The sequence below is a fragment of the Hemiscyllium ocellatum genome, assembly GCF_020745735.1.
Source record: "Hemiscyllium ocellatum isolate sHemOce1 chromosome 27 unlocalized genomic scaffold, sHemOce1.pat.X.cur. SUPER_27_unloc_1, whole genome shotgun sequence".
In the NCBI taxonomy this organism is placed as follows: domain Eukaryota; kingdom Metazoa; phylum Chordata; class Chondrichthyes; order Orectolobiformes; family Hemiscylliidae; genus Hemiscyllium; species Hemiscyllium ocellatum.
Window position 1 is genome coordinate 5,219,009 of NW_026867476.1, and position 12,191 is coordinate 5,231,199.

Below are 12,191 nucleotides of genomic sequence, written 5' to 3' on the forward strand. Positions count from 1 at the left end.
TGTCTCCTCCTGACATTGTTGGACCATGCCCACTGCAGCCTCCCTTTCCCACTTCTCCAGCCATGAGCACGTTGGTTCCTGAATCCTGATGCCATCTGGCCTTCTGCCAACTGCACAGAACAGAGACAATCTCTGTCACTATTCTGTCCCTTACCACCACCTTCCCCCCACCCCAACTTTGTTCTTCCTCCCACTACCCAGCCAGTTAGCTCCTCCCCCGCAGCCCTCTCTCAGATCCCTTTTACCTGTGTGATTCACACTCATACCCACCTGATCCTGTCCACTGACCCAATGTGAAGGCTCTGTCTGGAGATGAATGACCATCACCCGAAATAAAATGCTGGTTAACTTTTCACCCTGACGTGTATGCAGCCTGGCTTCCAGCTCCAACTCTCTGGGCCAAAGGTCCTCCAGCATGTGTTTGCTCTCATTCAGAGCCTTCCACCTTCTGCAAAGCAAAAGACAAGTCCCACCCTACACTCTGTGTGTTGTGTAACTGCTCAAATGTTTTTAGTGGCCGAGCAGAGACTGATAGCCAAGTTCAGAACCCATGAGGATGGTCTCAACAGGGACTTTGGGTGGCCCCACTACATTATACACACTCTCTCTCATACACACAATATCACGCAGACCCTTTCACATACACATGGTCTCACAGACACACAAACAACACATCCCACTCATACCCATGCTCATACTCCATCACACAGACAAACTTTACCAAGCATGCGCATATGCAAACACACACTCTCACACGCATGTGCACACACACACATGGGTCTGAGGTAAATTTGCATTTGCAGGTACAATCGATGTGAGCTTTCTGCAGGTAGTCAATCCATGTATTATTTTATAAATTCATACTTTGGTAATAGAACCAGTCTGATTCAAGATTCGGATACAGACACACTCAAACTTCACACCTTTCATACATTGTGAGAGCTGAGATGTCACCTATTAAGTCATCTCAAGACTGTGACATAAAAGATGTTCTGGGATTTGTATATTAATGAACTAAAACCTGCAACCCATTCTAAAAGATGAAAGACTTAACAGCAATCCAGGTTTTTAATCAATATATCATTTCTGTTGCATGACACTGTGATCTTTTGCTATAAATTCTGTGTCTTATGATCCTGCTCCTGATGAAGGAGCAGCGCTCTGAAAGCTAGTGCGTCCAAATAAACTTGTTGGACTATAACCTGGTTCTTTTTAACTTAACTATGATTTTTAACTTTACCCACCTCAGTCCCACACCGGCTCCTCCACATCGTTTCTAGTGCACACGGCCCACACCCTTTACTGCTGCCAGTAAACTTTACAATGCTGATGAAACAGTGCAGAACTTGCACTCCTGAAACATTTACAATTTCTAACAATACTAGCTACTCATTCACTGCTCCGTCTGATACATGGCATTGGAAATTTAGTGCAGGAGGTTGAAAGAAATGAGCAGATTTAAAACAAAAACCATTTGGAGCTCAAAGCTTTCAGTGAGAGCCTGAGCCACGGCGTTAAGTTCAGGTAACCTTTATTGTGATCCAACTTTGTTACAACTTCAGATTCCCCCCAGCAAAAAGGCATAGAAAAAGTAATTTTTTTTTTCAAAACAGCTCAAGGTAAAGCACACATACTTTCCCCACCCAATACCACCACCACCACCAACCCCTCCAACCCGTTGCTCCTTCATCTCCTACGATGGCACGTGAACTTGCTGGTGGCTCTGCAGGTTGAAGGAGCAAGTGAAACCCTTCCCACACTGAGAGCAGGTGAAGGGCTTCTCACTCGTGTGGACCCGCTGGTGGTTCAACAGGTGGGAGGAACTGTTGAAGGCCTTCCCGCACTTGGGGCAGCTGAAGGGTCTCTCCCCCGTGTGGACACGCCGGTGGGTCAGCAGGTTGGAGGAATTGCTGAAGGCCTTCCCACACTCTGGGCAGCTGAAGGGTCTTCCCCTGGTGTTGTCCCAGTCGAAATGGTGTCCTTTCTCATGCTTATGTAAGGATACTGGAGATAGTGGGTGATGTCTTTTTGTGGCTAGTTGATATTCATATATCCTGGTGGCTAGTTTTCTGCCTGTTTGTCCAATATAGGGTCACCACATCCATCCTCGGATAAGGGCCTGTTTCTGTGTTGTCTGACTCTAACTCTTCTGTATTGGTCTTCACAACCATTTTCTTGCCTTCCCCAATACCCATCCAATTCATTGTTGTTCAAAATATCAGATGAACTCAGCCTTGATTATATTCAATGACCCCATAACTGCAGGAGAACATCCCCACTTCTGAACTCAGTTCCTCTTGCTAATATACCACTTGCCTTGTGCATCGCTTGCTGCATCTGGCTGACAACTGGCATTGATTGGTGGGGAAGAACATGTTGCTGGAAAAGCACAGCTGTTCAGGCAGCATCCGAGAAGCAGGAGAATCAGCTCAAAATGTCGATTCTCCTGCTCCTCTGATGCTGCCTGAACAGCTGTGCTTTTCCAGCAACTCACACTCAACTCTGATCTCCAGCATCTGCAAATCTCAATTTTTCCTGGTGTGAGAAAATGCCAAGACCTCTTTGTCCATCCACACATCATTCCTGATGAAGGGCTTGTGCCTGAAACATTGACTCTCCTGCTCCTCGAATGCTGTCTGACCTGCTGTGCTTCCAGCGCCACATTTTTTGACTTTGATCTCCAGCATCTGCCGTCCTCACTTACTCCACATCCCAATATATGACCATTTAAACAATGCAACTCCTTTGTGCTGCTTTCTTTTTCCACAACAACAGCTATAACCTCACACTCAGGTATTGCATTTGCCATGTGTTTGCCAATTGAGACACAGACCTGGACTAACTTTTCCAGTCTGTCCCCTCCCTTTGCTTTCAGTTGCTTTACGTCAAAATTTAATCTCAGCATGAAATCAAAGTGAATAGAAAAAGGGGTGAGAAGAGAGAGCGCCATATTTACAGATGTTGGAGAGAGGAAGTTGCAGTCTGTGTGAATCTCAATCTTCATTCATGGAGAGAGGAGCAGCAGCAGCCTGAGAAGCTAATGTTCCCACCTTCCCCATTCAGACAATAGGGAGGTTGTGATGGACATGAAGAATAGACTCCTACCGGTCCTCCAGTGCTCCTCATTAGTCCACCAAAACAATGTAGCACTGTTTTTGCAGACAGCTACAAGCATGAGCATATTTTTTTTTTGCTGACACTGAGGAGCATGCGTAGTAGACTCTGGAGATGGTGTTCTAACTGTCCAAAGGCCAATCGGAGAAAAAAAAGGTAGAGCCACAATTTTTCCCCCCGTAACTCAAATTATCCACGTGTGCACCTCGCTATTTTTGCTAATCATCTTACTACACCTCTCATGATTTTATATATCTCAATAAGGTCACCCCTCAACCTCCTCTGCTTCAGTGAAAGAAGTCCCAGTCTCTCCTTATAACTCAAACCCTCCAATCCTGGCAGATCTTTTCAGAACGTACTCTCCAATACTATTCTTCCTATAACAGGACAAACTGTAGTCAGTACTCCAATAGTGGCCTCACCATCATCCTGTACAACCTCAACATTATGTCCCAACTCCTATATTCAATGGTGTGAACAATGAAGACAAGTGTGCTAAACGCCTTCTTAACCACTCAGTCTACCAATGATGCAACTTTCAAACTATTATTTCTGTTCTACAATATGACCCAGGGGTCTCCCATGAAATGTGCAAGTCCTGCACTTCTTTGTTTTAGCAAAATGCAAGCTCGCGCATATCTCGCAAACACAACTGTCAGACACACACACACACACACACACACACACACAACTCTATGGGGTGAATTTGCATTTGCAGAATTATATTTGCAGATACATGCAATTTCGCTCAAAAAGCACACAATCTGCAGACCGTTAATGTAGGCAGTCAATCTATGTAATATTTTTTAAAATTCCTACTTTAGAAATGTAATCAGTCTGATTCAAGATTGGGATACAGACAGACTCAAACCTCACACCTGCCATGCATTGTCTGAGCTGAGAAGTCACCTATTTTGATAAAACCCTAAGTCATCATGAGAATGTGACTTAAGAAATTCTGAGATTTATACATTAAGGAAACCTGCAACCCATTCGAAAAGATGAAAGATTTAACAGCAATCTAAGTTTGTTCAATATATCCCATTAGTTGCATGACACTGATATTTTGCTATAAAATCTGTGTGTTATGATCATGCTCCACAGCTGCCCAATGAAGGAGCAGCGCTCCGAAAGCTAGTGTTTCCAAATAAATGTGTTGGACTATAACCTGATGTTGTGTGATTTTTAACTTTATCCACCCCAGTCCAAGACCAGCTCCTCAAAACAGTTTCTAGTGAACACATCCCACTCCCAGTGCTGCCAGTAAACTTTACAATGCTGATGAAACGATGTAGTACCTGCACTCCTGAAAAATTTACAATTTCTAAATGACACTAGCTACTCATTCACTGCTCCATCTGATACATGGCATTGGAAACTTAGTGCAGGAGGCTGAAGGAAATGAGCAGCTTTAAAACAAAAACCACTTGGAGCTCACCGCTTTCAATGAGTGTCTGAGCCTAGCAGTAGGTTCAGGTAACCTTTATTGTGACTCAACTTTGTTACAGCTTCACATCTCCTCAGCAAAATGGCATAGAAAAAAGTAACTGATTTTTTTTAAACAGCTCAAGGTCAAAACCCACACACTCCCTCCCAACTTTCTTTACTATTGGTCAGCACCTGGTTGTCCCTTTGTAACTGGATCCTTGGTACAGCCTTAACCCACAGGAAGTATTGCCTCACTCAACAATTTCAATTCATACCCTGTATCCAAGTAAGTTTCTTGTGCATGGGAGAAGAGAGCAGGGCTGTATAGAGACAACCACACTGCTGTGGGTCTGGAGTCAGTCATGCAAAGGCGAGAGCAGGTTAAGGATGCAGCTGGGATGACTGAGCGAATCCTTTCCCTACCGACAGTTTCCACCTCTAAAAAGGAGAATTAAATGGGGGTTTTCTTCGCCCCCAAAAATGGTTTCATTGTTAAATTCTGAACTCTAGGTTTCTGACCGAATTTCAATTCCGCCATCTGCCGGAACTGGGTTGTTAGTCAAGTTGATAATGGCACTAGGCCATCGTTCCTTCAACCCCCTGAGATGGCAAGTGAACTTGCTGGTGCCTCTGCAGGAGGGAGGAGCAGGCGACGGCCTTCCCGCACTCGAGGCAACTGAAGGGCCTCTCCCCCATGTGGACCCGGCAGTGGGTCTGGAGATTAGAGGAATCACTGAAGGCCTTCCCACACTCGGGGCATCTGAAAGGCCACTCCCCCGTGTGAACCAGCTGGTGCCTCAGCAGGGCAGAGCAATTGCTGAAAGCTTTCCCACACTCAGGGCAGCTGAAGGGCCTTTTCCCCAGTGTGGAGCAGCCAGTGCTTCCGCAAGGTGCCTACTAGACTGAATCCCTTCCCATACTTGGGGCAGCTGAAGGGCTGTTTCTGTGCTGTATATCTCTATGACTCTGGCTTTCCACTAATGTTTGCCACATCTGTATATTCAGTTTCTCTCTGATGTCAGTGTTAATGCCGAATGCAATAGAGTCCATGTTAATGTTTGCATTGGTAGGAGAGACTAGAACCTGAGGGCTTAGCCTTCGCGTCAAGAACGGAAGTAAAAGATACTTCCTCAGTCAGGGAATGGTGAATCTATGGAATTCACTGCCACAGAAGGTTGTGGAGGCCAGGTCATGGAGTATATTTAAGACAGGGATAGATAGGTTTCAAGTATCAAGGGGATCAAGGGTTACAGGGAGAATGGGGTTGAGAAACCTATCAGCCATGATTGAATGGTGAAGCAGACTCAATGGGCTGAATGGCCTAATTTCTGCTCCTACAGTCTTATGATACTCTGATGTGAGGAGTTGTGAGGAGGGGGGAAAAAGATGAAGAGAGGGATAAAATTAAGACAATTAACGTGAAGCTGGATAGAGAAGAAGGAAATATAAGAATTATATGATAAATGGCAGATCACATAGGAGTACTGGTTTACAGAAGGATGTGGGCATATAGATCCCAGTAAGTGGTAATTCAGGTGGGTACGGTGGTCAAGAAGGCACACGGCATCCTTGAGTGTAAGAGTCGGTGTGTTATGTTACAGCTATTTATTCCGGTCACATTCAGAATATTGCGTGCAGTCCTGGTCACCACGCAATGGATGGATGTGGGTGCTCTGGCAGAGGGTACAGATAAGATTCACCAGGACATTGCCTGGACTGAAGGGCTCTCATTATGAGGATAAGTGGCATAAACCTGGATTATTTTCTCTGGAAAGACAGAGGCTGGGGGGCGACCTCAATAAAATGATGAGACGCAGATTGGCTGGATAGGAGCAGTAGGGTAGCTTAGTGGTTCGCACTGATGCCTCGCAGTCCCAGAGACCCGGGTTCGATTTCAGTCTCGGGCAACTGTGTGTGTGGAGTTTGCACATTCTCCCTGCACCCCACCTCCCGTGTCTGTGTGGGTTTTCTCAGAGTGCTCCGGCTTCCTCCTTCAATCCATAGGTTAGGGTGGATTAGCGATGCTAAATTACCCATAGTGTCCAGGGAGAGGCAGGTTAAGTTGGATTGTCTGTGTGTAAATTGCCCCAGTGTTTAGGGATGTGTAAGTTAGGTGCATTAGTAAGGAGCAAATGTAGAGTAATAGGGGTAAGGAAGTGGGTCTCGATGTGTTAATCTTTGGAGGGACGGTGTTGACTTGTTGGGCTGAATCATCTGTTTCCACGCTGGAGGGATTCTATGACAGAGATGTTTTTTCCCTCCAGGGTGGAAAGGTCAACTACAAGAGGGCACAGGTTCAAGGCAAGAGGGGTCTGTCTGGGGGAGAAGTGGTGAGGGAAGAAGTGTTGGGGGGGGGGATTCACACAAAAGGGTGGTGGCTTCCTGAAACACTGTTAGTGGAGGTAGTGGAAGCAGGCACTTTAACAACGTTTAAGGTGTATCTTGACAGACACATGAAGGGGAGGTGAACAGAGGAACAGAAACCACACATGGGCAATAAATAGTAGGTCTAAGTAAGGATTAAGAATTAGCACAGTCTTGGGTGGTGTGTGTGCCTAAACCAAGTGAGAAGGGCCTGTGACTGTGCTGTATTGTATTGATACAAGTTTCCCCCACTATCTGAACGTAAAGCATTTCTATGAAACCTTTCGTAAGCTGAAATGGAGTAAAGCAAAGAAACAATTACCATGAATTAATTTATATTATGCCTTTCTTTGTAAAAGCGACAATCCTCTTCGGATTTCTTTCGGTTTGTGAGAACAGGTCTTTTGTAAAAGTGAAGTAGTGTGAAGTGAACTTTTGGAAAGTGAGGTATACCTTTATGCTGATGGAGGGGAGATGGGGGACCAATGAAGAGGGGTGGATGGAGGCTCAGGTGGAGAATAAACACTGATACAGACCAATTGAGCAGCCCAGCCTGGCCCTGTGCTGGAGACTCAATGGGACAGAGACATATTTGTCTATTTCAGGTATACCTGCAATATGCTCCATCCAGGATAAAAAAAAAATGTTCATCGTCTGCTTCAGCATGCGGGACAGATGAATGGTTTCTCCCCGGTGCGGACCAGGAGGTGGTGCAACTGAGTGAAGCCTTTCCCATGTTGAGTGCAAGTGAATAGCCGCTGCCCAGTGTGCAAATGTTGATGAATGTCCAATGCAGGCGGGGAAGGGAAACCATTCCTACATTCCCTGCGTTTTCATGGTTCAATGATCAGTTGAAAACTCGTTCACGCTTACAATATGTGTGTCGTGTTACTGGTGAACCCTCTGATAATTGGAACACACTCATTCAGTCTGCTCGTTCCAGTCAGTACTCTGGTGTGTCGGTATGTGTGACTCTGAGTTTCCAGTCACACTGGCGTTTAAAATCTAATGAAACAGACAGACCTTCTCTCGTTTGTTTTCAAGGCCATCAATATCCAAGTCCTGGTGAATCAAGTGACTCTCAGACTTTGATCTGATGTTTGGTCTGAGATTTCTGCCTCCAAATTCTTCTCATGATATTCCTGTGAAAAGAGATTGCAAAGGTCATCGCTGTCAGTCCACAATAGAAAATCCGAACACCCAATTCTAGTTTCTGTGGAACATTCTTTCCTCTCTTAATACCCAAGATCTTTGAGCTGATCTATATGTAAATGTTTACCAGCTGGGTAATGTGGTGGATTGCATACTCCATGAAGAGTTTACATGGACTCAAGTTGCTGAATGGACATCTATCATGCGGTATTGGCGTTCTTATTGAAGATATAAAATATGCTGCAGTACAATATTACGAGCCCAGAAACAACTGCAAATTAGACTTTTAGAGCCATAAACATTCCATCAAATATGTACCAAACACCCCAGACTTATCTATCTTATATTAACGCACGGTCGTCATAGATTCCCAGAAGACTCGGATTTAAGTGTGAATTTTTGTAAAAGAAGCCATCGTTTTGGACTCCTTCCATGTCATATTGACTCTATTACTGGAAATACATCCATACTACACCGGGATTCGTGGATCAATGACGTGAGGCTTATCTTTACCGTCTTATAATTTTCTGTTGCATAAATGTTTCGATGAATGCCAATGCTTTTCACCAGTCATAGAAACATAAAGCACAGAAACAGATCCTTCAATCTAGCTTGTCCATGCCGACCAGATATCCAAAATTAATCTAGTCCATTTGCCAGCACTTGGTCCATATCCCTCTAAACCCTTCCTATTCATATACCCATCCAGATGCCTCCACCACTTCCTCTGGCAGCTCATTCCGTACACGCACAACCCTCTGCATGAAAAGGTTGACTGCACCCTAAACCTATGCCCTCTAGTTCTGCACTCTCCTTATCCCAGGGAAAAGACCTTGTCCATTCACCCCATCCACACCCCTCAAGTTTTTATAAACTTCTTAGAAAGAAAAATCACTCAGCCTGCGATGCTTCAGGGAAAACAGACCCATCGTATTCAGCCTCTCCCTGTGGTTCAAACCGTCCTACCCTGGCACCAACCTTGTGAATCTTTTCTAAATCCTTTCCAGTTTCACAACATCGTTCCTATAGGAGGGAGACCAGAATTGCACACAATATTCCAGAAGTGGCCTACTGAAACTGACCTTTGCAGAGTCTGCTCCCAGTGGATTCACACTGTCTGCCTCTAGTTGCTACAAGTGGACAGTGCTACCCCCACTTCTTTCACTCTTCCAGGATGAGGAATGGAAAGGGGGATGCATTACTTTGTTCCCAGATTTTGCCCAGAAGAGACAGTTTCCCTCTAAACCTCATTGGTTAACTTTAGCATTGTGATGCGCACAATTGGTGGTGGTGGGGGAGTGGGGGCGGTGGGTTGGGTGGGAGTGGTATAGTCAGTTGGATTTGCGGTGGTTGGCAGTGACTTCCCCGCGTTTCCAGACTGGCTGTCTCCCATCACGCACATCACCCAGTCCACACGGTGCCATGTCTGGGGATTGACCAATGGGGAGCCCTGAAGGACCAGAATTTGCTGGGTCCTCTTGCCAATCAGAGCCCCCCTATTATCTGAATGCGCAAGTTGGACCATGAGCTTCTGGAGCTACTGCCATTCCTCTCTCTCTGGATGAAGATTGAGCTTCACCCAAGACTACAACCTTCTTCATCTGTCCAAACATCTGTGAGTACAGCACATTTTTGTTGAAGTAAGGCATCTTTCCTGAACATCACAATTAAAGGGGTGTCTTCCCCCTGATATTCAAAGGGATGGTCAGTCAGAGAAGGTCAGAGTCACACCTTGTGTTGTGTGGCATGTGTGGCAGCTGCAACAAGATGTCCCAATTCCTATGCTCATTATATGGACTGATGAAAGGAACCAGGCTGAAAGGCTTCTTCACCACCATGTCAACCTGTGACTCCACTTTCTTGGAGCTATGAACATACACTCCTAGATCTCTTGGTTCGAAATACTGCACAGGAAACAGACTGGTGCTTGTCAGAAGAACATTCTCATTTGGTGCTTATCTTGACTCTAATTCACTATCTTATTTAGATACATAATTTATGGCTCTCTAATCAATATACATTTGTTATTCTTTCCTGCCTTCAATATAGCACTGAATCTATTTCACACTCCAAGTGCAGCCTCACCAACATTCTGTATAACTGCAACATAAATTCCCATCTAACTCAATGCCCTGACTGATGAAGGCCTTTACCTATGATTCCACTTTCAGTGAACTGTGAACCTGCTCCAAGATCCCTCTGTTCCACTACAGGTCCAACCATTTACCATGAAACCCCTACCTTGATTTGACTGTCCAAACTGTGAGACCTCACACTTATCTATATTAATATTCCATTTGTTTTTGACCTTAAACCTATGTACTCCAATTTTTGACTCCCCCCCCACCAACCCCAGGGAAAAGACCTTTCCTATTTACCCTGTCCATGCCCCTCATGATTTTAAGTCACCCCTCAGCCTCCAAAGCTCCAGGGAAAATAGCCCCAGTCTGTTCAGCCTTTTCCTATAGCTCAAACTCTCCAACCCTGGGAGCTCTTTCTTTCTTATTTGTTGAGGATGTTGTTTCATCACAGCCTTGGTTTAGAGCATAAATTCTTCATCAGGAATGAAGGGTGGTCCAAAGGGGCTGAGAGATAATGGGGAAGGGGCTGGGGCTGGAGAGGAGGTAGCTAGGGTAGGTAGTTAAATGGAGGTGGGGGTCGATTGTGATAGGTCAGAGAGGAGAGTGGAACGAATAGGTGGGAAGCAAGATGGACAGGGAGGACAGTTCAAGAGGCTGGGGCTGAGTTGGAAGGTTGAATCTGGGACAAGGTGTGTGGGGAGGTGAAGGGGAATAAGGAAACTGGTGAAATCTACATTGATCCCATGTAGATAGTGGGTCCCAAAGTGGAAGACAAGGTGTTCTTTCTTCAAGCATCAAGTAGCTAGAGCTTGGAGGGGGAGGCAGCCCAGGTCTTACATGTCCTTGACAGATTGGGAGGGGGAGTTAAAGTGTTCAGCCACAGGGCGGTGGGGTCATTTAGTTTTGGTGTTCCAGAGATGTTCCCTGAAATATTCTGCAAGTTGGCGTCCAGTCTCCCCAATGTGGCAGAGACCACATCGAAAGCAATGGACATATAAATACATCTTATAAACAAATTGTACAAATCTTAGCCTGCCAGAGTTATTTTCTTTAATTAAGTTAAAGAAACTTTTAATTAAATTGGGTGACTGCATGAAACGGTTTGTTGGTTAGACTCAAATCATCAATGAGACAATGCCATTAATATCAGTAAATTGTTTTTTTTTCTTAGAAGCACAAGTTCTTGATTTATTTTCACAACTTACTGGTATTCACACCTGCACATTCAATGTCAAACTGACATCAGAAATGAAATTACACCATTATTTTTGTATTACAATAATCCAACAAACAAATTAATAGCACTCAATGAAGACCAAGTCTCGTTAATATGAAATTAAATCTGACCAAAACAAAATACAGTCAAGATGAGAGATAACAAATGGGGGAAGGGCAGAAGGCAAGAAATGCAGCATCATAGAAGGTGTTCCCCCAGGGAGTGTATTTTACCAACTACAACTGCTCAATATAAACAAACACTCTGACATGATCCTCCGGTTTTAATGTAAACCATACCCCCATACAGTAGGTACCATTTAAATAAGTTAATAGATACAAGCCTTGAGCAAATCCAGCCTCCAGCCGGACCCCCCGCTTCTTGGAGCTCGGACCTTCCTCCAGCTCCGGGGGGTTGTTGAGCTCCTGGGCTCCGGCCGCCGCCGAAGAAGCCGCGGGCGCCGGCTCCTTTTCTTCCACCATCGACATTTTAAATTTGTTTTCCCGTCACCTCCGGGCCCCGGAAATTATATAAAAATAAACAATAAACCCCATCAGGGACTGTTTCCTTTTGTGGGACATAGGTAAAGTAGTGTTACTTCTGCACTTATAATTACTTCTGCAAGGAAAATGAACTCACACCAGTGTATAATTGTTTCAGCCAAGAGCTGAGTCAACAAGAATGAAAACTGTGTGAAAGAAATACATAATTGTTTTGTACTAGCTAAACTATGCATGCAAACAATGGTAGATGTTACAGACAAATAGATATGGTGCTGTGAGGGGAGGGAGTTAAGCTAGATACACCTGTACAAACAGTAGTTATAAGCATCTGTT

The 12,191-nt window shown here is 44.8% G+C and overlaps 1 protein-coding gene across 1 annotated transcript; it reads right to left on the minus strand.

Moving 5' to 3' along the window:
* Positions 1–1,693: 1,693 nt before the first annotated feature.
* Positions 1,694–11,843, minus strand: LOC132807085 (gastrula zinc finger protein XlCGF7.1-like). Its single transcript, XM_060821387.1, has 2 exons — positions 11,715–11,843; positions 1,694–1,939 (listed from the first exon to the last, which is right to left on the minus strand). The coding sequence occupies exons 1-2, from the start codon at positions 11,841–11,843 to the stop codon at positions 1,694–1,696; spliced, it is 375 nt and encodes a 124-aa protein (XP_060677370.1).
* Positions 11,844–12,191: the final 348 nt, after the last annotated feature.